The sequence below is a fragment of the Ictalurus furcatus genome, chromosome 24, assembly GCF_023375685.1.
Source record: "Ictalurus furcatus strain D&B chromosome 24, Billie_1.0, whole genome shotgun sequence".
Classification (NCBI taxonomy): Eukaryota; Metazoa; Chordata; class Actinopteri; order Siluriformes; family Ictaluridae; genus Ictalurus; species Ictalurus furcatus.
In genome coordinates, this window is record NC_071278.1 from 16499595 (window position 1) to 16525930 (window position 26336).

Here is a 26336-nt window from a genome sequence, read left to right on the forward strand (position 1 = left end):
GAAACCTCTACAACAGTAATTTATTTAAAAAAAAATTTTTTTTGGAAGAATATCCCTAACTTAGTGTCCAAATCCACTTTGACCTGCTTTCTTTCCCTCCCAGTTTATGCTGCGTGAATTTGAGACACGGCGTGCCCAGTTCGACCAGCTGACCCAGGCTGCAGAGGGTATCCTCTCACCTGTTGAAGTGCAGGGCTCTGGAGACAGCCAGGATGTAGCCGAGGTGAAGCAGGAGCTGGCCTCCATCACCCAGCAGTGGGAGGACCTGACTTCTCGCCTGTCTGGACGTTCCGACCAGATCGAGCGTGCTCACGGCACCAGCGAGGACTTCCAGGCTCTGCTGAAGGAGCTGTCCCAAAGTTTGTCCCAGTTGGCTGAGAAGCTGGATGCCCAGGCCCCGCTTAGTGCCCAGCCTGAGGCCCTGCGCCAGAGGCTGAAGGAGACGGGAGAGATCCGTTCAGAGCTCGAGCAGAGGAGAGACCAGCTGGCCCAGGCAGAGCAGCTGTGTGCAGAGCTCAGCGAAATTGTGCTGGAGCCCTACCTCCGAGAAGAGCTGCATAAGAGACTAGAGAGCGTCAGTGGCCCACTCAACAGCCTTGAGGAAAGAGCAGGTGAGGCAGGATAGAGGTTTGGGTTCTTAAAAACTGACTAGTCGTTTTCTAGTAGGGACGGAAACCCCACCGTTTCACAGTATTTCCTGCTTTTTTTAATTGAAACGGAATCATTTCTGAATAATGTTTTGAATCTTTTGAGAGAATCATGATTTGTCATTTCCAACTTATAATTAATTGGTAATATAGTTACATCAGTAGTATATTTGGATATTAATATGGGATCCTTGAATGATACACAGTTGTTGTATTACGTTTTCTTTGTCTCTGCATGTTTTCAGCCGATGGCCTGTCCCAGCTGCAGGCTGCTCTCTCGAGCACACAGCAGTTCCAGCAGATGTTTGAGGAGCTCCGTGCCTGGTTAGATGGGCAGGCTGCTGCAATTACACCCAGCATGTCTGACCCTCTCCCCTGCCAACCTGAAGTTCTGCAAACCCTCCTTGCCCAACAAGAAGAGCTCCAGCGTGGTGTGGCACAACAGCGAGGGTCATACGAGCTCATCCAGGCTGAGGGAGCATCTATCCTGGCATCACTTCCTGCTGGAGAGGAGCGCTCAGGTCTGCAGACTCGACTCACCAAACTGCGCCAGGACTGGGAGGAAGCAAACCAGCGCTTCACAGAAAAGCAAGCACATATCAAAGAGACACTTGGCCGTGCCGTACAGTACAGGCAGCATCGTGATGAACTGGATCCCTGGCTGAAGGAGTTTGAGCAGAAAGAGTCCGAGATCCAACCTTCTCTGGAGCCCGCTGCCCTTGAAGAAGCCCTGCAGAAAGCAAGGCAGTTTGGCCTGGACTTAGATCGCCGTCGCCCCCTATTGGAGGCTCTGAATTCTGCCGCTGACCAGCTCCTGGAGCAGAGCCGGACTGGAGAAGAGGAGGTGAGGGATGAGAAAGCTCAGCTGAACCGCAGGCTGGATGGCCTCTCTGAGAGATTACATGGACGCATGGCTCAGCTGGAGGAGCTGAACAGCAGGCTGAAAGAGTTTGAAGATGGTAGACTGGCGGTGGAGAGAAGACTGGAGGCAGCCAAGCATCAGCTGGAGGTTCAGGAGGCGTTGGGCCCTCAGGCATGCAGTAACAAGAGTCTGGAGCGCCTGCGTAGCCAGCAGGAGGCTCTCGGCTCCCTACAGCCACAAGTGGTATATCTGCGGGATCTGGCCAAGGGGCTGGCCCAGGACGCACCTCAGACGACAGGAGACAGTGGAGATGGAGGACAGAAGCTGGTGCAACAGGCTCAAGACACAGAGAGGGAGTTTGGAGAAGTGACTGAGAAGGTAAGGAGTGTGTTACGACTAATAATCAGTGAATGTGACTATGGTTTAGTCTAACTTTGATTTAATTACGTAATATAGGTTTATAGAGGTACTGAATTATATTAAAGGAGCTTAATTATGAGTAAAAACTTCCTCCTCGCTATCTGTCACACAGATCGAGCAGTGCTGCTCTTCCCTAGAGTCACGCCTGCAGGGCGTAGGAGAAGTCCAGTCACATGTCCGTGATGTCTTCTCACGCCTGGCGGACTTGGACGACGAGCTGGACAGCCTGAGCCCTGTGGGGCGGGACGTGGACTCCCTGGCCTCGCAGGCAGATGCAATAAGAGGATTCCTGGGGCGTCTGGCCTCCCTGCGGACTGAGCTTGAAGGCCACGGCGGTGCCTGCACAGCCATGCTGAGGCGAGAGGGTAGCTCCCCTGATCTCCTCGCTCTCAGGAGGGAGACGGAGGCTCTGAGTCGCCAGGCAGCTAAGCTGGCCGAGCGGGGTCATGGTCGCCTAGCACTCATAGAAGAAGCTGAGGAGCGAGTGAAGGAGTTCTACGCCCGCCTCACGGAGCTACAGGGGCTACTTGGCCGGGCGGAGGAAGGGCTGAATGCACAAGGCGTAGTGGGAACTGAAGTGGACATCATCAGACAACAGCTCCAGGAATTTAAGGTAGGGGCTTTGTCAAGCTGAAACAGCTTTGTTTTTGCCATGACCTATACTGTGCCTTCGAACGTGTTTTTTTTGTTTTGTTTTGTCTTTTTGTTTTTTTAATTATTTTGAGCACTAGGAGAAGACAGTGCTAGTGACTCATTCGGAGGCATGGGCTGAAGACGGTTTCGAAATAGTTTCTCTTTGCATAATGTTTTTTTTTCTCTCTGCTGTCGTAGTAAATGGGGATCATTTTTATCCAGATAGTTCAGTCGAGTATAATTTGCACTATACAGTTCAGTTGTATAGAACAGTTCAATAATTTCTTCACTCGGAATTGCTATGCCTGGTGTTTTCAAGCCTAGGCTCAAAATACCTGCTACTCCAGGGAACCAGCAGACGTTTTCATGAACCTACCCATGTTATCACCAGTTTCATAATGAGCTCTTTCTAATGTGATAGCAGCTGGGAGGTTTTTTTTTTTTTTTTTTTTTTTTTTTTTACAAGTTTTATCTTTCATTTAGAACATACAGATGGGTGGCAAATTAAAGGAAAAACCGTTGGCTCACTTGTCCCCTTAGAGAAAAGAGTCACTGCAAATGCAGAGCTTTTCAAAGTTTTTCAGACTGATGGAAGTGTTGGTTGAAAACGAGCATTTTTAAAAAAAAAAATTTCAAAAGCAAAAACACTTTCAGATTCGATCACCTAGTCACTAGAAGAACTTGGCGAGCTGAACCAGGCAAATCTGTGAGGGCCGTCAAGCGTTTGTGGAATGAATCACAGCTTTCCTCTTTATTAAATCACCTCCAACTCTCAGCCCCCATCTGGGCCCACGTCTCAGCATGCTTCTCTGCAGGAGAAGGGAATCGGCATGACCCAGTCGCTCCTGCTGCTTTACTGAGAAGGCAGCTTGCGTTCGTCTTGTTACCCCCTCGGCTGATTGATGATGACCCCTTCACTTTCTCCCTGGCTTGCACTTGTATTTATAGTGCCTCTGATGTTGTATCATTCCCTCTCCGGATCTTACTCATGCCCCTCCAGAGCGTCAGATGTGGTGGGAGTAAGAGAGGCACAGTGGAGGTTTGAGGTGCATTCTTAGTGCAGGAGGAGAGTGAATCAGCGACTTCTTTTAAAGCAGCTCACCTTGCTGCGTTATTTCCATTGAAGGAACTGTGCAGTAATATGGCATGTAAATCTGGTGTGGCTGGACAATATGGCGTAGCGTTCTTAAAGTCATTTGTTATGAATTATTTTTCTGGAGCTGCTCCTGTTCGCCACAGCTAGACACCGCCAACGAGAGCTCATTAGACCCGTCACCGTGTTGACGGACACGGAGCTAAATCCGAGAGCCGAACTAATCACTGGAACGATGCGTCTTCCCACTGTCTCTGCGTCAGACTAGTTCCGACTCGCCCAGTTGGCTTCGCGTTAGATCCACTGGCAGCTTGTCATGCATATCTGAAAATTCACCTGTTACTAATTAGAACTTGCGCAGAGCGGTTGTGCAGAGAGCTTAACGCTTCAACCAAGCTGTACTTCAGCTGTGGAATGTTCTAGTCTTTCACTGCACTTTTACTGCTTCTGCTTTCCTTGCACTTTGATTTCTTACTTGCGCCTCTTCTTTGGTCTTTGTCTCGTCTTTCTGGTGTTCCTTTTGTTTGAAATTCCTGCCGTCTAAGACTCCTTTCAGATTTACTGTTCCTGTTAATAACAGTGTCAGCTACTGTACACACTCGTGCTCCTCTGCCCCCACCTTCTCCCTTTTCCCAGCAGGCTGGAGGGCCGAGTTGCTGAAGGCAAACAGGCAATGCAATAAGAGAAAAGTTGTATGTGACGAGCTGGGTTTGCGTAGCATGATGTAGGAAGATCTTGCCATTATACGTGGTGTGCATCATGATCTTGAGTTTTACTGAGATATAATCGCAAAAGAGTAGCACCACATTTACCAAAGGTTCAAACTTTTTAAATTATTTTTTCTTTTTAGAATATTTACAACAATAAGATTACACAAGGAAAGTCAATAAGGTGAAACTTTATCAAGAAGTTATCAGTCATGTCATGTAGAAATACTGACAGTACACACTATAGTTTGATATAAACAGATTGGGGCAACTTCATCATACTATCAAGGTCATATCATAACTTCTAAACTCAACTATTGAGATCATATCATTAGGGGTGTGGTTACGCTAATGATATGATATCAATAGTTGCGTTTAGTAGCACCACATTTACCAAAGGTTAAAACTTATTTACGTTTGCCTGGTCCAGCTGCTTGATGTAAATCATCCTTGATGTGTTATATTTTGACAAAATCCTTTTGAGTATTAAGAAGTATAGAGTAACTATAAAGCCAAAACTGTGATGTCATTCTGTGGCCATTCATCCTGCACCAAGGAACAACTCAGATATTCTGCAAAAGCGTAATTATATGTAATACTTACTTAGCTGGTGCCTCCTTTTAGTGTGCTCATTGGCACCTCGTGTCTAAAAATCTGTACACGCCTCTGTAAATAGTGCTAATTAAGGAGGCCAGGCTGCTACTGTAAGTTAAGAAAGATGGTCTGTGTGCATGGGGGTATTTTTAGAAAACCTCTAGAATGGGGTCTTGCACACTAGAAGGAGAGAAGGATGAGGAGAAACTTCTTTGAAGTCTTATTTCGTCCTCCTTGGCTGTCTATTCTATATTTTTCCATCCTGTCTGGGCCCCTTTCTTATACTCGCCCACTCTTATACGCCCCCACCCCCATTTCACTTACAACGACACGCACGAAGGTAATTCGGCGGGCCAGAAAGCCTGTCTGCCATGGAAAAAAAAAAAAAAAGGACTCCCATCCTCCCCCTCCTCTCATGCAAGCCAGACTCCATTTCAGAGACACCCAATCCAAAGTAGTGATGTCATCGCTGAGATTAGAGAGAGGGGGAGGCAGGATAAACCCAAATAAGCCAGGCGTGTGTGTCTGTGTGTCTGTTTTTGTATTTGAGGTGACCTGTTTGTGCACTTGATGAAGGCCTGTGATGAGCCTTGGCTGGTAGGTCAGCACACATGATGAGAAGGTGTCATTTTTAATATAGAGCACCCCACGGCATTATGGGAGTGATTTGAATAATGGGTTGGGTCCTAACACCATGAATCGTCTCACCAGTATTTTCTACTCTGGAGGTCTTTTTTTTTTTTTTTTTTTCCTGACTAAACATATGTATATACCACACTGAGTGCTTTAGATGCCAGGTCAGTGTGCCCCTGTTCAAACCATAGCCTAATGCACATGCACTAGGTGTGTGTAGAGTGTGTGGGAGTGTGGCTTCATGTCCGTGCGGGACGATATTTCTAATTCCGGGCTGTTTTGGAGCGTTCGGAATTTCAGCTGTCTCCCTACCCTCGACCCCTCACAAACATAATCTCACACACACATACAGGGTGTGGTGGTCTCCTTAAAATTCCCGTGCCCTGTGTGCACTTGTGTGTGTCTGCATCCCACCACAGTGGAGCAGCTGAGCCTGGAGAAATAGGGTGGGCTGTGAAACGCAGACACAGAGAAAAGGCGCTTTCCAACTGGGCATTCCTGTACAGGGCTGGTTAGAACCGGTGAATAGCTTCTAAATCAAGCCGAGCGCAGCATGCTGTCTTCACTCTTGCTTGCTATAACTTACTCTTACTCCTTTTACACACAGTACTCCTATTTTTGTCAGTCGCTTTGCTTTTTCTGTGTTCCTCTAGCATAACAAGGTCAGGGGATGTGTCAAGGCCTTTGTGTCCCCTACCCCAAACCCCCAGGGCTTTCCTTTAACTCAGATGCACTCAGTCACTTGTAATACTTGTGTACATGATTTGCAAAAATGCTTGGGCTGTGTTGGGCTTGTAAGAGTTGGGTTTTATGGTGTGGATGCTTTTGGATAAATGCCCTTTAATTTGTATTGTGGTCTAAAGCTGGTTTTACACTATATGGTTTTGCTGTCACAGACAAAAATCGCACGTCGTTAAAGAAGAATTAAAAGGACGATTTGGTCATGAGTTGAGATCGGTGTTCTTGGAATCATTAGCATAACGCGATGTGCTCACCAGCGGCTGATCTAGTGCCGTCGCAGCCACTGAAATCTGACTGAAAGTTCTCGCTGTGTCAGATCATTTTGTCTGCCCTCTGCTATGACACTCATCTAAAAGGTGGACGATATAGGATAATGCAAAACGCTTTGAACAGCTATGGATATGCTAGTTGCAATGGCACAACATAAGCAAAACATGCTAACGAATGGGGGGGGGATCCTTATTAAAGGCACAGAGCTCGTTTCTGTTTATTTGACCCCATTTTCATTTTCTTCTGATTGACGTAAGCAGTTTTTAGCGATAAACTGAAGGTCTTTCGTTAGAGGATCTTCCTCATATAATCTGAATTCTGGTATAGAATTCAGCCTAGGTTTTATTCTATGAGAGGAGATGATGATCTTAAAAGGCTGCTGAAATTACAGTCTCATAAGACCATAAGGTAAATAGTACTTGTGTATAGAGCTATTCCACTTTTGAAATGTCTAGTGAAATCCCTTTTCTTTGCTGGCTACCTGATGGTTATGAGGACATGTCGATTATAACTTTGGCTTCTTCCAGCTGTATGGTTAAGAAGCCAAATTTCTGGGTTGAGTGCCTCCTAATGATGTATAATGGCACGCTGATGCAGTCTTCATTCTTTCCCGGGAAGATCCTTCCTTGCGTGAAACACCTAGCAATGAAATCCATTAGAATTTAATATGATTTTGTTGTGCCTGTTTAATTTTTTTTCCCCTTTTGTCTTTGTTCTCAGGGTTTGATTAGATTAGCATAACACGATTAGAACAAGCTGATGATTTTAATTTTGCTAATTTGACTCTACCGAAGCGATATCCAGCTAGGTTGGGGGTGTGTGTGTGTGTGTGTGAGAGAGAGAGAGAGAGTGTTTGTGTGTGTTGCCTCTCCCATTGCCTGGTATTGTTTCAGCTGTTGTGAATTACTGTGGCATTCCATAGCATAGCCCGCTTTTCCCTCTCAGCCACACTCTATTAGCTCACCAACTGAAATAAATAAAGCACTTTGCACAAACAGCAGAGCCTTCTTGATGTCTGCAATGAATAGGCAGTTTAATAATTGTCGTAATGACCGTGATTTTCAGGGTGGTTAACAGGAGTTATGTCTGTTGTGCCATTTCTCATTCTCTTTGAACTACTTCATGAACACCGTATTAAATATCAATCAACCAGTTACAAGAAAGCACGCAGTTCCGTATAAAACATTTGCGGTGTAATTTACAATTCCCGACAATTACACAGCGGTAAGAAATTCGAACAGAAATCCTATTTTCTAATTTAATGAGAAGAGTCGATTGTGCTTTTATTTGGCTTCCCTGGTTTGCTTTTGTGTCTGGTAAAGAGGAGAACAATGCACACATTGAGGGGGCTCAGGTAAAGCCTGCGGGTTAATTATGAAACTTCTGCTGAGATCGAGAAAAAAGGGGGCGTGTCAGCTCCTAGGGTGCTTAGATACCACAAAGAGCAAAAGGGGTGGGGGGAGAAGGAGTGTGGAGCATTTGCGAGATAAAAGCATGTTGAAAATACAATAATTTTGAGCTTGTTTCAGTTGTTGAGTAAATAGAGTCCGTGCTCAGTGTTTTTTTATGGGGGGGGGGGGGATGGGGAAGCAAGAGCAGGCAGGAGATGGAGAGAACAGGATCAACAGGTGCTGTCCTAAAGCAAACAAACTGCACTGTGAAGTCAATAGCATTCTCTGCCCCCTTGTGTTTACGGTAGATTAATGCCTGTTCATTTTTTTTTTTTGTAGCGTAGTTCTATCGGAGACAAAAGCTGTAACACACTATTCCAGTCAGTCTGTTTTAGGGGATTTTGGGCTTGAGCCCTCCCTCTTCCTGTCTGAGTCAGGACTGTGACTTTTTAACTAGAAGCCAAATGAGCAGTCAGTGACTGACTAAGGGAAAAGGGGGAGGGGGTGGACACAGGGTCAGGTACTGAATTTTAACTAAACAAAGTGAGTTAAAAGGATCGCATTTATACTATATACAGATTGAGGCTGGTTTTGCACTACAACATGCAACTGATAGTCTCCCTTTGTAGAATTTTAGTTCGTTGGGTTTTTTTTTAGAGTGAATATGTTGCCAAAATATGATGAATCACATAATTTCTTCATCACTGTTTTTTTTTGTTTTGTTTTTTTCTTTTTCCCCCATTTTATTTTCTCTCCTGATTTTCCATGATGGTAGGGATGTACGTTTATTAATATATAATTGAATCCACTGGGGCATCATGGCGGTGTGTATGGTCAGTTTGAGCTGAGGGAGAAAGAAATAGAGCAAGCATGAGGGCGAGAGACAGACAAACCCCTTTTGTTTCCACTGGAGGTTTGTCTTGGAAGCAAGCATGACAGCTGCAACTAGACTGACAGAAAGAAAAAGGGAGAGAGGAAGAAAGACAGCAAGGGAAGGTTGAAAAAGAATTGAAAAAGAAAGTATTTAGCTTGTTGGACACGCAGACCACGGACAGTGTGGGTGATTCACGGAGCAACTGTGGTGTGTGTGTGTGTGTGTGTGTGTGTGTGTGTGTGTCTTCTATACATGTGCGTGTGTCTGGGACTCGGCAATGGAGAGTGAGTGGGAGGGTAAGCAAGCATGCGTTAGTGCAGTGTCTGCTCTCTGCCAGAGCTCTTTATACATACTCCAGCACCGACCGAATAAGGACAGGCAATGAAGAAAGAAGAGCAAATAGAAAAATAAAACGGGGACAGCCTGAGACACAAGACAAAACCAACACAAAAAGAATGGCATTCGTGCATAAACTTTTCGTTTGCTGCTGCTGTCTCTCAGTGTCTATTCATTTTCATTGTAAAGCAGACCCCCCCCCCCCCCCGGCATTCTCTGTTCAGGGCTGGATAGGGTTACAGAAGAGCAGAAGACGAGAATGCACATGTGGGGACTTTGAATATTGTAGACTTCTGTGTGTCCTCCCTTGTTGTTTTGTTCAATTACAGAGTGGCTATTTGGAAGAGAAAAAAAAAGAAGGAGGAGCTGAAAGAAGAGAATGAGTAGGGGATTTTTGCTTCCGCAAACACATATGCCAGAGAAAAGGGTAGCCGTTATTGATAAGCCTCTTTACTTCCTGCATACTAACACCCTACCCACTCACAGTCATCCATCCATTTTTTTCATCTCCTCTCTCCCTGTGTATCTCTCTTTCTCTTGTTCTTTGTTTCCCTAGAGTTTTTATGCCTGTGGGTTGGTGCCTTTTGATTCTTTCTTTTTGTATTGCTAGTGCTTTCTTTCTGGGAGTATTAGGTCTAGATCACAAACTATGAGTCATATGTGAAACTGTAATATGTATTGCAGAAGTTATATAGTCATCAGTATGAGCTGATTTGATCCTATAAGCCAGTGATTCTGCTGAAACACATCAAATTCCCTGCTTAGTCACTCCCCTTGGTAGGTTGGCCCCTCCTATCAAAAGCTTTATCTCAGCCTCCATTTCTCAGCTTGGTCTTGTGTGGTTTTTTTTGGAAGAGGAAACCGGCATGATTGGAGCACTTCCTGTGTTTTAATGCCAGAGCAGGAAACAGAACAAACGGAGATGGATTCAAACAAAAACAGAGGGAGAAAAAGGGAGGCGAGAGTATGAGAGTGAGCGAGTGGAAGTGGGAGGGAGAGAGGGAGTGTGTGCGTGTGAGAGAGAGAGAGAGGGAGAGGAAAAGTGGGAGATTTTTTTAGCAGCTGCAAACCATTTCAACAGCGCAGTGGCCCGAGAACACTGAGAGATTCTGCACTAGTAGAAAAGAGGAAAAGAAGAACTCTGAGCCTGCATGCATCATCTTGTGCTCCCATGTCGATCAGAGAAAGAGGAAGATAGGAAGAGGAGGAGTGCGTATGGGGATTGTCTGAAAAGCAGAGTGCCCCGAGTGGAAGGGTGCATTTGGTGCGAGGTACTGTCTGCGTCTCTGCCCTCTGGATACAGTCCCACAACTCTATGCTCTCTGCTGTCTGGATCAGGCTGAATCCTTCACCCTCTCCCTAGTTACTTCCAACGCAACCCCTCTGGACATGGCTGTCATTTGGATTCACCGATTTTCACTTCACTCTGGATGAGAGGAATATAGAAGCGATCAGAGACGATGATTAATACCCTGGTTTGTGTTTTTTTTTTGTTCTTGTTTTTGAAAAAGACTTAAAGATGGTGTGGATTTCATTCATTTAAAGTATCAAGACTTCATCATTACAGAAAGGAAATGTAATATGAAACAGGGTATTCTGAACTCTGATTTGGACTGGTCTTCCAGCTCTGTTGGATTATAAAGAGGACAAGGGAAATTTACAAACAGCGACGGACTGTCTGACAAGTGAGTCTCCTGCAGTATTAAGAAGCATATTTTCATGCCAGTCATCTGACTGGACACAAAAAAAAAATTTAAGACAAAATGTCCCCATTGCCTATCTGAATTCTAGACTATTTTTTAAGGGAATAGAACGTGCTTGAAGGAACATTATGATGAGAGACAAAATCACTTGATGGACACTTTGCATTTCCTCAACATCTTTTTATGCAACAGAGTATGGAGTTCTCACCTTAAAAGGAGCCTTTCTTTGCTTCTCTTTGAAACAGCAAAGACCTCTCTGATTTTCCTGTTGTGCTAGAGACAGAGAGACTCAAAAGGAAGTAGCTGCAAGGAAGTTGGGGAAAGGGCTGTGAAGAAGAGGACTCTAATGAAATGAGAGAGAGAACAAAAGGGATGCAAACTACATGGAATGTTATCACTCTATTCTGGACTTTGGACCTCTGAAACAGAAACTAACTGAGTTTCCTCCTTCTCCTACTTGCTTGCATGCCTTTTAAACAAAGACTAATTAATATGTTGCAGAAGATGTGTGTCAGTTGGACTGAGACATTTTCCTTTATGTGCTCCATCCAGGAAAGATCAGGAATAACATTGTATATTAGAGCCACAGACTCTAATCCTTCTCTGCTTATGATTATTTGCCGTGGATTATAAGTATCCTAACGTTATACTGAGATTTTTTGGATCAATGTTTATTAGAAATAATTGGACATCTAAGACTTGAGGGCTTCAGTTACTAGTAATTTCAGCAACAAACTGACTTTGGAGGGTTTATTTGTGGAATAGTTTGTGCCCCGTCCCAGCCCCTTGAGGGCACATTTTTATGGGATGGGGAAGCCTCTGAGCCGGCCAGACTGTTTGCGACAAAATCCCAGGTGTCTTAAGAAGGGTGATGATGAGGAAGCTTATATTGAGGACTGCTATGTACCGCAGCGATCCATCTATGACACCATGCGGATTAATGAGCAGATTGACCAGGGCTCTAAGATTAGCCAGCCATCTCGTAGCACCTTGGGCTCTGGAGGAGGGGAAGGAAGCACACTTTCCAGCAATGGGACTTTAGGAGCTGACATTGGTGGAGTGTTTGTGGCACGAGGGGGGTCTGCTGATGCAGGGGTAAAAAAGTTAGACGAAAGAGTCATTTTTGATGCTCTCAAGCTAACTGGTGACCCTCAAAGCATGCCATCTGTGGGGGGTGTTGGCTCTAGCATTATTATTCCTACATCAAACTCAGCTGCTGTTGGGGCAGCTGTAGTGACCAAGCGGCGGCATCATGTTGGTGACAAAAAAGATAACCCAAATCGGCGCTCCTGGAAAGCCTTTATGCCTCCAACTTATCCTGAGTTTGCTGAGCGGCTAGAGCTTTCGCCTGTAGAGAGTGGAGAGAAACGTTTATCTGGGGCAGGAATTCCAGTTTCACCTCTCCATCCATTACCTTCCTTATTAACTGCCCCAGCCTCCTCCATATCCACCCCACCTCTTCCTCCTTACAGTCCTCCTGTCTCCTCTGGTGGCCCTCACACCCCTCTGGTTTCCAGCTCTCTAGCCCTCACTCCACCCACCCCAGTGTCTTCCCATCCACCACATCCAGTCAAGCAAAAAGAGTCCCCCAAGTTGCACCCTCATCACCCAAAACAAATTAAGCCCATGCCTTCTCCTTCTAAAGAAAGACCAGCTTTACAGACTGCTCCAATTCTCCAAACAAAACAGGATACTGCTAGCTCTCTACAACCCAGCCCTGGGATCCACAAGCAGGTTGAGAGAAGTGGTGAGAAGAGTAAGCCAACAGCAACCCCCTTACTTTGTGTTAGAAGTGTGTCAGAAGAACAACCCCAACACTGGAATATTGCTGCAAATAAAATATGTGACTCGGAGAGGGACTCACCATTCCTGGAGTATGATCAGGATACTGCCCCACTGATACCTCCAAAACCTGTATTTTGCCCTCCCACTAAAGCCCGCACCTGGCCTCGTACTGCAAGAGGTGGTAAAAGGTTATTTGTGCATGGGGTAGTTCCACATAACTTGCCAATACTGCCACCTTTGCCTCCTCTGCTAGGAGAGGACAGTGATCTGGATGAAGAGTCATTGTACCTGTTGGATCCCCCCTCACCTTTCCTGCAGGAGGGGGAGGGACTGAGTTATGGAGGCCTACCACTCTCCCCGTGTCTCAGCCAAGAAGGGGGTGCAGAAGGCCTTTTGGGATGGCCCCCTCCTACTGGTGAACTACGAGAGCGGACTGCTTCAGAACTTCGTTTTGAGGAAGATGAGCTTAGAATCTTGAAAGAGCTGGAGGAGGATGAGGAGAAACAACAGGTGCAGGAGAGAGAAGAAAATGAACGGCTGGAGATGGAGGAAAAGAACTGGCAGGTGGTGTTAAAGCTGGATAGCCATGAAACAAGCAATATTTCCTGGACAGTAGTGGGGGAGGAATCTGAGCTGCAGGACTGGGAGACGCAACAGCTCAGTACATCAGATTACAGGTCTCTTCTGACCCCTCCAGTAGGTTTTGGTGGCTCAGAAGTTGCCAGTGTTTCTCCTTACCCAAGTTCAGAGGATGGTTCAGTTGACCTCTTTCTGGAATTGGAGAGACAGTGTATTGAGGAGGAGGAAAGAAAGGAGGCATCTAGTCTTGAATCAGCTTTAGTGTCTACCCCTACTGATCCCCTGGTTGCATGCCATACCCTACCCAGAGTGGAGGAAGAAGAAGAAGAGGAGGAGAGAGAGGATCAGGTTGAGCATAACGGGGATAAAGCTGGCCTCACAAAGAACACTGATCATATAAATCAGTTAGAGCCATATCAGAATGAGAAATCTGGTTTGGGAACAGATCAGAATCTTTCCAGCAAGGCTACTGATGATACTCAAAGTTGGACTGCTAGTGAAAGTTATTATGATAGTGATGCTAACGCCAGCTTTCCACAGGATCACACCACACCTATGCTTGATGTATGCACTTTGGATGAGCTTTTGTTGGAATCTGAATCCAGTGGAATTCAGACATCCCACCTGGACAGAACTACTCTGTCAGATACAACACAAGAAGAAAGACGAGAAACTGATTCAGACCTGGGCAGTGGAGGGTTATCTGAACAAGAGCAGGCAGATGAGGAGGTGAAAGACAAGGTGCATGTAGTCTATACCTCAGTGAGTCATAAAGACCTATATTCAAGTCCTGATAAACTATCTGAAGAAAACAGTGACCATGAGTCCGATATGTGCAAGTCTGATTTAAAAGAGGACATAATACAGCTGTCTCTTGGAACTTCTGATTTAAACAGTAATTTAGAAAAGGACACTGAGGGCAGTAGCAGTAATGTGGAATCTCTTGAGGAATTGGATCCCACTGGTTCAGTTAAGTTGAATTCTGACAAAGAAGGGATGTTGTTAGTTATGGAGACGTACAAAGAACTTTCAGCAGTAGCTGAAAAGGTTTTTACTGCTGAGGACATGCCTATACCGGAGTGCGAGCTCACACATGAGGTCCAGAGGACCTCAAGTCCCCCAAAATCTGATACCTCAGACCTTCTAGTAAGTGTACCCTCAAACAACAATCAATCTCCTCCCCACTCCCCAATCTCCAAATCAACTATAAACAAGGAGTCAAGTGTGGGAACTCATGACAACAAAGATGCAGATTCAGCGGTTCCCACTGACAGCTTTGTTTACTTGGCAGTGGCAGTGCCATCACAATACTCTCAGGAATGTCCTCCATCCCCACTTATGGAATCTACTCCTCCTAGTCCCCTTCCTAAACCTTGCCCTGATCCAGAAGAGGGGTCTTTTATATCCTCTGATAGTTTTGTGTACCTGGCAGCTCCTGAGCGTCTCCCTCTAGTGTCTGATGGGGGTTCTGCCGGTGAGGACTGTCGAGACTTGGACTCAGAATCTGAGACTAGCCAATCTGGCGTGGATTTTGTTCTAGGGTTGATGAATGAAGATAGTGACTGGGACTCAGATGGGTCAAGACCAGTTTCAGTGCCCCCATGTCAAGATCAGTGGGAGCAACTTGAACCAGGTCTCTTATATAGACTTTTTAGTGAAAACCAGTGTGAACAAGAAATTGCTGAACCATGTGATGAAAAAGACGGCACTTGTCGATTGATGCATCCAGATGAGGAAACGACAGTATCAGCATGCTTTAACATTGAGGTAAAAGCCAGTGTAATAAACATCTTAATGGAAAAGATGTCCATTTTTACTGGACCTATTTTAGTTAGATACATGTTCAATAACTATTTACTGTTACTATACCATCAAGAAGAAACTTGCTTGTATTTTTTTTTTATACCTTATGTTTAATAGAACTTCTACTACTATGGTACCATTTGTTTGTTGGGTAACTAGGTATAGGTCCACTTTCTGACCTCTCTGTGTGAGCGGTAGCATGTAATTGTACATCCATGACCACATTATGGATCTGTATTTGCACTGCCTAAATGCGGTTTATACAAACAGGTACACATTTTAATTTGACTTCAGCCACACTTTTCAGTCAGTGTAGAAGCATGTTTACGTTTGTGAATTGCTTTTTTATTTCTTGAAAATAAGCATGGCCATCTGTATAGTGTATGTACAGTGGTTTCATATACAGAAAATCTGTGGTCTGGCCACTTGTTTACAAATGTACACACATTTGTGCAGATATTTGTTTCTGCATGGTGCGCATGAAGGACATTGTATATTCCAAATGCCTTAGTGATGGAGAACTAGAGAATAGGTTTGTATATGAGGGCGACAGAGATGGATGCTATTTTGCTTACGATTTTGAAAATGATCTATATGCCGGTGTTGGACTGTCTCTTAGGTTGCTATGACTGGTCGGGTGTCTGCTCTATGTTATAGTTGCTATGGTGTGTGTCATGTGTCTGGCTGATATAGACCTGATGTGCTCCTGTTATTACATTACTTTTTCTAAGTAATGGCCAAGCCTGGCTGTCCATCCACATTTCATTTAGCCGTAGCTCAGCATGGCGACTCTGCTTTTCTGCAGAGTCACTGCCTCTATTGACCCCCAAATATAATCACCTATCAGTGATGGGCAGAGAGCATTATAATTACTGAGTGACTAGCATGAATCAGCAAGCAAATTGACTTTTAAACTTTTAATATCTGTTGGGGGTTGTTCGGAGAGGAACGAAAAAGGCCAAGAGAACATATCTCTTAAGGAGCATCTGTCTTTAAAGCAAAACCAACTATAAATCTCCATCCCCCACACCTTTCTGCTATAAACCTACAACCCCAAACCTCATCCTACCCCACCCCTTTCTTGTCAAAAGCCCTCCTGCTTGCCGCAGTATGAAGGCCTTGATTTTGAGATAGGGAAGTGAGAAATAAACACTGAGGTTTTTTGTTTTTTTTTAGGGGAGTTGCTGTTGCCAGTAACACACAAACACTGTAAAAAGTTGTTGAGAATATAAATAGATGATAAGAACATGCCAAGCTTATCAGTCCTAGGCTCTGTGATTCAACTTTCCCTTGCAACACCAGAGGGGTGGGCACCTAACTCAGAGGAAATGCATGTATTGTGCCAAGGCAAACTCTGGGGTTGAAACAGTCACTGAAATTGCATAGTTAAGTTATGGCTGTTTTGAGATGGGATGGGATGGGAAACTCTCTGGGGTGTGATCACAGACCAGTCATTCATGGAATAAAATGGCTCTATGGCTGAACACCTGGCAATGCTCATGATAAGCGTGGGCAATAAAATTATTAACCAGGGAAAGGACAGAGGAAAGTTGATCTCATCTCAAAACGTACGCTGCTGTACAAAAGTGTATTGCAGGTAGACATGAGAAAGTAGAGACAAACAAGCAACCTGTATAGAACGGGAGGGGCAGGTGATCAGAAAGAGAGCTTGTGTTATGGGAAATTTTAATGCAGGCATATTTGACTGTTTTGAAAATGATTGCACTGCTCGTGGGAAGCACCTGTGTCAGGAGACTGCTGGGGGCAAAGAGAGGCCAGGGCTTCAAGCCTGACAACCACATACACACACTCATAAACACGTAATCACACAGGTCAGCACAAATTCAACAATATCAAAGCTCTCCGCCAGATATGAACTCATGGATTGGGATTCGAAACAGTTTGGCTCAGTGCAATTTAACAAACAACCATCTAAAACAGGTTCTCAAAAAATGTTACAGCAAGGGACCCCTCTATCTTTAAAACAATTTCCATGGACCCCCTCAGTACAGATTTGATTACTGAATATATAATCAGACTATTCAGATGTTTGGCTCATTGTTCCAGTTTGTAGAGTGATTTTATCGGAGCCATAAAACGTTCTATTCCCGAACTTTCAAATGACAGGACGTGTTAAGACTTGGCATTATTTACTATCTGGTCTACATTATTTTTCTACTTGTTTTTGACTTCTGGAGATAAAGATTTGTGTTTTTAGGTCAGAAATTAAATTTGTCCTTAGCCTGGGGACTACAAAAAGCAAATAAAGTTAAAAATGAAGGTAATTAACTGAGGCTTAAGAAGACTAGAGTGTCTAGAGGAATGAGAGGAAAAAATGATCAGGAAAATGAGGGAGAAAATATTTCACTTATTCAAGAGAAGAAAAACAATACTCTTTTACGTTCTCTCCTACTAGAATGTATTTTGTGATCCCATGTCATCTTGAAATACTATATTTCATTATTGATTTCGTTATTACTTATGCATTGTCGTTAGATCCATGGGTTAGTTTTGTGTGTGTGCGTGTTCTTCATTTTTTATTAACTCGGAGATGGCTGTAGTAATAGAGTGTTTGAGTGATAAAGTCACTAAATGGAAAGTGGCCAATTTAACTCTGGCTTCACTTTACATTTTTTCCCTACTTATCTCTTTCATTGTTTTTCTCTTTGCCTTTCTCTCTCTCTCTCTCTCTCTCTCTCTCTCTCTCTCTCTCACTCACACACTCGCTCTCTCTCTCATATTCTCTTTGAGACTCTGACACAACACTAAATAATAAAAAATTTCCATAATGAACTGTGAAATCGAATAAAAAAAAATGAAACAATCTTAAATATGTTGGGAGAGAATGATGTAACCTATGTAATTTCACACTGCTTTGCTCTGATGCAGCTGACCTTCTGTCAGTACTATAACTCAGGCTTGTGGCTTGGACTAAAAGAGAAAAAAAAAAGACTGGAATGGATCGAGATGTGGGTTGATGTTGGGCAGGAAAGCAGCCAGGAATGAAAGAGTGATATGTGGAGACATGGTGAGAAACTAAAGAGGAGTTTGGCAAAATTGTTTGTAAAAGGAGAAACATGGATAATGAGAGAAGATGAACACGGTGTGTGAGAGTGACTGATCAACTTACTGGTACATTCAGAGATTCGAAAAAGAATGAGAGGCATGTCAGATATTTCCAGAGCTCTGCTGCACTAGAGTCAAGGGTCTGAAGCAGCATCTTCCCTGAGCTGGCCTGAGAGAGATTGAGGGATGACAGAAGATCGTGGTTTAACAGAAGTAACGAATAGTTGATTCCATGTTAGCCGGACTGTTTGCAAGCAGATGATCGCAGCACCAGCACTGAGTGGACAAACATAAGAGACAAAATAAGTAAAAGCTAATGCTAATAAAAACATTAACCTAAAAAAGGACCAACTCTCCTGCACACAGACAACAAGCATGCGTACGCTTATGCACGCACACGCTATGTTGGGGAGAGGGTGTGGTGGCTCATGGCTGTTGCTCATTGTTATTGAGAACGACAGATATCCTGTTTGAGGCACGAACCCAGCCTTCTCTGCAAAACAGCTGTGTCTAAATGGATACACACACTGCAATGAAAACAGGATTTTCCAAATATGGGACAGATGCTGACTTGTCATTTCGTAACCGCTATCAAAAATTCTTCTCGTCTCCAACCTGAAAACATTTCATACATGATTCAATTCATAGGACATCAAAGCACCCAAGGAACACAAAGGCCATCAAGTAGCTCTTTCATTTACCTACATGGACATGAGTGGATTGGTAGGGAAGTCTGTACTCTCTAAGCTTAGGGGTTTAAATTTACTCCACGGTCTTGTTGTTCTTTTATTCCGTTCACCCCAGAGCTCCCAGTTGTGATGGTGGTCAGGGTTTTTTCTTCCTATTCTTCTTCTTCTTCTTCTTCTCCCTTGTCCTTGTGTGCAAACCACTTATATGAATACTGTCTCTGACTCTCTGAATGTTGTGGTTTAGTATCCTTGGTCATCTAAATAGTACTCTTGTACTTAATTGAAGCCATGGGGTTTTTTTTATTTATTTATTTATTTATTTATTTATTTTATGAGTAACTGGAGACACAAAGTAAATGCTCTTTAATTTTTAGGCTCTTTACCACCTTCATCATCTTGCTGCTGGAAAGTGTGTGTGTAATGTACATTATGCACTTGTCCTCCATTTTCTCTGTCTGGTGTGTGTGTGCATGCAGGCTGTGGAGCGAGAGCAGGTAGACAGTATCCAACCCAAACTGCACCACGTGAATGCTGTGGGTCAGGGGCTAATCCAGAGTGCAGCTAAACACACAGACACACAGGCTCTGGAGCATGACCTGGAAACCACCAACCTGCAGTGGAACTCCCTCAACAAAAGGGTATGACATGCACTCTTAAATTATGTCACAGGTCTACTATAGCATGTTTGTTTGTTTGTTTGTTTTATTGAGAACTTACAGCATCTAATTCAGCGGTTATTTTTATTAGCAAACTTAAATTTTACCTCCCCATGGACACTTGGATTATTTGAATGAGCCTCATCAAGGTGTCTCACGGCTTAACAGCCAACACTTGTTTCCATGCCTTAAATAGTACTTGACAAACTAAAGTTTAAACAGGTTCCAATAGTTCAACGACTAGGGCTTAGTGGGATACAGCTCTCAGAGATATAAAACAAAATGTTTCCAAGAGAGAAAAATATAATTCATTATATAAATGAAATATAGATACAAAGAGACTGGGGAAACATGCCAGATTCAAACAAGCACCAGTAGAACTGAAACGGTCTCATGGACTCACTATTAATGTTTCATTATTAATATTAGTACTATGCTTCACTTTTGATATCACAGCATACACTTCTGAAAGTAAGGGAACATCTGTAATGTATATTTCAGTTCCTGTTGGTTTAATCATTATGAAGTAAGGGTGTGGATGGGTTCCCTTTTAAGTCTAGTTCTTCTCAAGGTTTTTTCATCTTGTCACCTCGGGGAGTTTTTCCTTGCCACTGTAACCTCTCGCGCGCTCATGAGGGATCAATTAAATTTTATATCTGGATTTCTGTAAAGCTGCTTTTTGACAATGTATGAATATATTATATGTGGTTATGTGGTTTATGTGGCTACAAATGGATGTTAATGGGCAAAGCAATCGTGTCATGGTTGGTGGCCATGTTTTCAAGTGGCTCAGATCGCTGATTGAGAATCGGAGTTTTAAACCATTAGGCGTGTACAATTGAAATACATTTTTGGGCTCTTTAGGTCGCCGAGAGAATCGCTCAGCTCCAGGAAGCCCTTTTGCATTGTGGGAAGTTTCAAGATGCTCTGGAACCTCTGTTAAGCTGGTTAAGTGACACAGAGGAGCTGATAGCCAATCAGAAGCCGCCATCAGCTGAGTACCGTGTGGTTAAAGCACAAATCCAAGAACAGAAGGTGAGCTTTTCCCAATGAGAGAAGTGTTTATTTCTTTTTAATGCTAAAATACTTAGTGTAATTTAATACTACATTCATGCGGTATATTAATAACCATTAGAAAACAAAACTGTCTTTTATATTTTGGTTTATTATCAATTTCATTATAATAATAGTATATTAGCTCCGTCGGTTTGTGGTGAAAGACATGACGTTTGTGATGCAGTTGATTGGTGCTACATTTGAGTGACATTTTGTACACACTTTTGTTCATTGTAAATGAAGCTGAATTTGTGTTGTGTTATCGGTTTCTGCAGCTGCTGCAGCGTTTGCTGGATGACCGGCGTGGGACCGTAGAGATGATCCGGGCTGAAGGTGAGCGCATCGCAGCCACAGCAGAGACACAAGACAGAGAAAAGATCCAGAGACAGCTGCGAAGCTTGGGAGAACGATGGACAGATCTGCTGGAGAAGGCCAATGCCAGGTGAGCGTGCCCATCACCTGAAAATTCCTGTAGAAACAAGTCAAATACCTGACGCTTGATTGAAATGAAGGCCTCTTGAAATCAAAATAATTATTTCACATATGCTGAGCCTTTGCTTATCTCGCAGGCAACGTCAGCTAGAGGAGCTGCAGGTTCTCGCACTGCAGTTCCATGAGTCAGTGGAGCCTTTGGGAGAGTGGCTAAATGCCACAGAGAGACGCCTGAGCTCCGCTGAGCCCATGGGAACCCAGGCTTCCAAAATTAGCCAGCAAATCAACCGTCACAAGGTATAGTACACCACCGCCATGAAGACTCTGCCGTCGTCAACCGCAACGAAAAAGCTTTACTTTCTTTTCCTAGAAGATTATCACCAAAAAGTAGAAAGGAACAACCTAGAGTATGCAACACCTTGCATCTTCTAATATCCCAGATGTAGGAAATTTGCCAAGGAAAATTGGGAATACGCTTAATCAAGCCCAGCCTGTACAACCCACCCTGTCCATTTTATTCATGTCTGTGATTTTTGCTTTTGTGGAATATGCGTTGTTTAGTTTCCATTTGTTTTTGTTTTTTTATATTTATATCTTATTTATACCATGTTTTTATTATATTTGATTTAACTCTTGTTTATTAGTGTGTTTCAGTCATTAGGATTTCTGTTTTTCACCATGCATGGTCATTTTTCCTTTGTTTTGTCTTTTTTTTTCTTTTCCCCCCCCATGCCATCTCTCCCCATCCCTTTCTTATTCATCTGCGGGCTAAACCCCAGGCCCTCCAAGAGGAGGTGTTGTCTCGGGAAAAAGAGGTGGAACATCTCGAGGCCCTTGGCCAATCTCTCTCCCCTCTCAGCTGTGCAGTAGACCACGATTGGCTCAGTGAGCGAGTGGGAGCAGTGCGCAGCGGGCACACGGAGCTGCGTAATTGGTGCTCTCGGCGAGCGGCCATGTTGGAGCAGGCCCTGGCCAATGCACAGCTGTTTGGGGAGGAGGAGGTGGAGGTGCTGAACTGGCTGGCTGAGGTGGCCCAGCGCCTGGCTGAAGTCTCAGTGCAGAGCTACCAGCCCGAGCTGCTGGCTGAGCAGCACAAATACACTCTGGTAGGACATGGGAGGCACTTTACAGATGCAGTAGATTTGGCTCCTCTTATAACTTATGGCAGTAGGAAAAAAAAAATCTGGTCTTTTTTTTTTTTTAACATGTAACATATTAAATAGTAAACTTCAGGTTTTTAAATTATTTTACTACTCTCGTAGTCTCTGAACGAGGAGATTGTGAGTCGGAAGAAGACAGTGGACCAGGCCATTAAGAATGGACAGGCTTTGCTGAAACAGACCACAGGTACCATGAGCACTCCTGCACTCTCTCGGTTGCCTATTATTATAGTTCGTATGGTTCTGATTCTCTTCCTCCTGTGTGTTAGGTGAAGAAGTGCTGCTCATCCAGGAGAAGCTGGATGAAATAAAGAGGCGATATGCAGAGATGACAGCAGGCAGTAGCAAGGCCCTCCGTAACCTGGAGCAGGCACTGCAGCTCGCCACCCGATTCGCCAGCGCCCACGAGGACCTCAACCAGTGGCTCGACTCTGTGGAGGCAGAGCTTAACAACATGGAGCCAGACACAGCGCCAGCCTATCAAGACAGACAGAAGGTATAATGATTTTTATGATTTCTCACAACTATATCAAAAACAAAATCAATTCAAATATTAAAAAAAAAACAAAAAATTTTGAAAAAAGCAAAGCTAAATAAATCCGTGATTAGTTCAAAACTCTCTTCAACTTATTCTTTGTTGGTGCAACACACTCTGAAGGATTTAGGCCTTTTATGTATTTGTGATTGTTATACACATCGATGGTCTATTAAAATTTTTGTAGGTAACATGTACTTCTCCTTTACTCTGTGTGTGTGCTTCGTCTCAGGACCTGAAGTGTGTGTCGGCTGAGAAGCGTCTCATTCTGGACACGGTTAATGAGGTGGGGAGTGCACTGCTGGACCTGGTGCCCTGGAGAGCACGTGAAGGTCTGGACCGTCTAGTGGCCGATGCCAACCAACGCTATCGGCAGGCCGACGAGACCATTACGCAGAGAGTGCAACTCGTGCAGGCGGCGATCCAGAGGTCACAACAGGTACTGCATCCTTTTAAAGTGGTAAAATAGTTGGATAATCTGTTTTAATAGTAGACCATTATGTTTTGGCCATTGTTTTGCTAGACCGACGTAATTCATGATTTATGAATGCTATCAAGGCAACTGAATACTCTGGTAACCTTCTGAACTTACTACACTCTAGCAGCACACTCAAACTTCTGGCTGTATTGTTCACTTTAAATGATCAGCACATAAATATTGTCTGGATTGAAGATTTTCATTGGCTTGCTGAGCTTACTATGCATACACTACCCTCCACTAATATTGGCACCCTTGGTAAATATGAGCGAAGAAGGCTATGTCTTTATTGTTTACTCTTTTGTTCAAAAATTTCACAAAAATACTCTGCTCTAGTGGATATCAAATAATTGCAAACACAGGGGAAAAAAAAAATCGTTGTTAAATAAAGGTGTGCAACAATTATTGGCACCCCTATAATTTCATATGAGAAAAACATATTTGAATTATATTCCCATTGATATTTTACATTTTCTTTAGTATACCTGGGAGGAAATTGTTCAACCATGACTTCCTGTTTCACAGGGGTATTAATATGAGGTAACACATAGGCCAAATTCCCTGAGTCATTTATAACAATGGGTAAGAAGAAGGAATATAGCTGTGATGTGCGGCAAAAGGTTGTTGAGCTTCACAAAATGGGAAGCGGCTATAAGAAAATAGCACAAGCATTGAAAATGCCCATTTCCACCATCAGGGCAATAATTAAGAAATTCCAGTTAACTGGAAATGTTATGAATCAACCTGGAAGAGGACGTGTGTCTATATTGTCTCAATGCACTGTGAAGAGGACGGTTCGAGTGGCCAAAAAATCTCCAAGGATCACAGCTGGAGAATTGCAGAAGTTAGTTGCGTCTTGGGGTCAGAAAGTCTCCAAAACTACAATCTGAAGTCACCTACATCACCACAAGTTGTTTGGAAGGGTTTCAGGAAAAAAGCCTCTACTCTCATCCAACTCAAGCGTCTTCAGTTTGTCAGACACTACTGGAACTTCAAATGGGATCGGGTTCTATGGTCAGATGAAACCAAAATAGAACTTTTTGGTAATAAACACCAGGTGGTTTTGGCACACAGAGAGGTAGCCATATGCAAAATTACCTCGTGTCCACGTTTAAATATGGTGGTGGCTCTTTAATGTTTTGGGGCGATTTTTCTGCCAGAGGACCTGGACATTTTGTTAGGATACATGGCATCATGGACTCTATCAAATATCATCAGATATTAAATGAAAACCTGACTGCCTCAGCTAGAAACCTTAAAATGGGCCGTGGTTGGATCTTCCAGCAGGACAGTGATCCAAAACATACATCAAAATCAACACACACATGGTTTACTATCCACAAAATCAAGGTCCTGCCATGGCTATCCATCCATGGCAGTCCCTTTACTTGAAGGGAGAGTCCACCAGCCTGGACCTCAAAATTTGAAGGATCTGGAGAGATTCTGTATGGAGGAACGGTCTCAGATCCCTCGCCATGTATTCTCCAACATCATCAGCGTTTATAGGAGAAGACTCAGAACTGTAATCTTGGCAAAGCGAGGTAGCACAAAGTATTGACTAAAAGGGGGCCAATAATTGTTGCACACTTATATTTAACAACGTTTTTTTTTTTTTTTTTTTTTGTAAACCTGTGTTTTGTTTGCTGTTGTTTGATATCCATGAGGGCAGAGAATTTGTGTGAATTTTTTGGACAAAAGATCAAAAGGTTAAACAATACAGACAATTTTTCACAACCTTCTTTGCCCTTAGTGGAGGGCATTATATTAACTGTTATTAATTGTTCTGCATCCGCAGTGAAAAATAAATTAATTGCCATTGATGTAAATCTTTGCATGTAATCATAGCCAGTATCTGTAAAGCTTTGTTTTTAAGACTGAAACCCTATTCAACAAATGTACCACATTAATTCACTTTTATGAGTTTTAGCTTTTAAGTTGAGGGCTTGTCTGTGAGAAAGTGACACTATTAAGTCAAGAAACAATTGTGTGGCAGTATGAGGAGGCTGTGGATGCGGAACTGGCGTGGGTGGGAGAGACGGAGAGGAAGCTGGCTTCCCTGGGGCCTCTGAGTCTGGAACCTGACGTGACCGTGGCTCAGCTCCAAGTCCAAAGAGCCTTCAACATCGACATCATCCGCCACAAGGATACGGTAGATCAGCTCCTCCACACTCGAGAGGATATCCTGGAGAGCTGCAGTGAGCAGCAGAGAGAAGCACTGAAGGTGAGCGGAAAAGAGAAAGCTAGAGAGAGAGAGGGGTATGGAGCAGCATGCAACCATTTTAGACAACTGAGCAGTTGTTTCTTTTTCTTTCTTACTTATCTCTTTTTTTTTTTTGTTCTATATTAAATGTATTTTAATGTACAAGTACATTAAGACTCTTGTAACAGTAGTCAGCAGTTTACAGATGACATTCACATTAATGGCTCATGAGAAACCCAATTAAGCTGCATCCCTAATGGCCCTGTAGGTAAAGACGGATTCACTGAGTACTCGCTATGAGGCAGTGAGTCAGAACCATGCCGAAAGATTCTCAGCACTGGAACAGGCTCAGGTGCTGGTGGCCCGCTTCTGGGAGACGTATGAGGAGCTGGACCCATGGCTGGGTGAGACAGAGGCACTGATTACCCAGCTGCCTCCTCCTGCCATTGACACCGAGGCTCTCCGACAACAACAGGACCAGATGAGGGTCAGTGTGTGTTTCAGTGCAATTTTCCCATAGAGTTAGTGTCTTTCTATTGTGAATATATGACAGTAGTTATTTTTACACTCATTCTCATCCAACCTCTGCTCTCCTTGCAGCTGCTAAGAGAGTCTATCGCTGAGCACAAGCCCCATATTGACAAGCTGCTGAAGATTGGCCCACAGTTGGCTGAGCTAAGTGCCCAGGAGGGGGCGAAGTTGAGGCAGCGCTACAGCGAAGCGGAACGACGCTACCTGGCCATCAAAGAGGATGTCAAAGGTCGAGCTGGAGCACTGGATGAGGCCTTCTCTCAGTCTGCACAGGTGTGTGCTCTTATTTTCTGCATCTCTGCACTGCAGTCCAGCTACCTCTAACACTGAAAGTATTCTGTTTAAATCCCTACAGGAAATTATGAGAACATTAATTTACTGTTCGATAATAAATAGCTTTCTCTGCTTCCAACACATGTGACCTGAGTCAGTGTAACAGCTTCTCAGCTCATTATCAACATG

At 43.8% G+C, this 26336-nt stretch overlaps 1 protein-coding gene across 12 annotated transcripts in view; it reads left to right on the plus strand.

Moving 5' to 3' along the window:
* macf1a (microtubule actin crosslinking factor 1a) overlaps positions 1-26336 on the plus strand; it is a 202991-nt gene that overhangs the window by 155468 nt on the left and 21187 nt on the right. For all 12 annotated transcript variants that reach the window (XR_008384522.1, XM_053612352.1, XM_053612358.1 and 9 more), the window contains 14 exons: positions 104-611; positions 893-1887; positions 2042-2542; positions 19303-19464; positions 20347-20517; positions 20814-20980; positions 21108-21267; positions 21750-22076; positions 22233-22317; positions 22400-22626; positions 22898-23104; positions 25137-25364; positions 25612-25830; positions 25944-26147. Coding sequence is in view for 11 of the 12 variants with exons in the window: in XM_053612352.1 (XP_053468327.1) it covers positions 104-611; positions 893-1887; positions 2042-2542; positions 19303-19464; positions 20347-20517; positions 20814-20980; positions 21108-21267; positions 21750-22076; positions 22233-22317; positions 22400-22626; positions 22898-23104; positions 25137-25364; positions 25612-25830; positions 25944-26147 (4161 nt within the window). In the remaining variant the exon portion in view is untranslated. The remainder of the gene's footprint in view (positions 1-103; positions 612-892; positions 1888-2041; positions 2543-19302; positions 19465-20346; positions 20518-20813; positions 20981-21107; positions 21268-21749; positions 22077-22232; positions 22318-22399; positions 22627-22897; positions 23105-25136; positions 25365-25611; positions 25831-25943; positions 26148-26336) is intronic.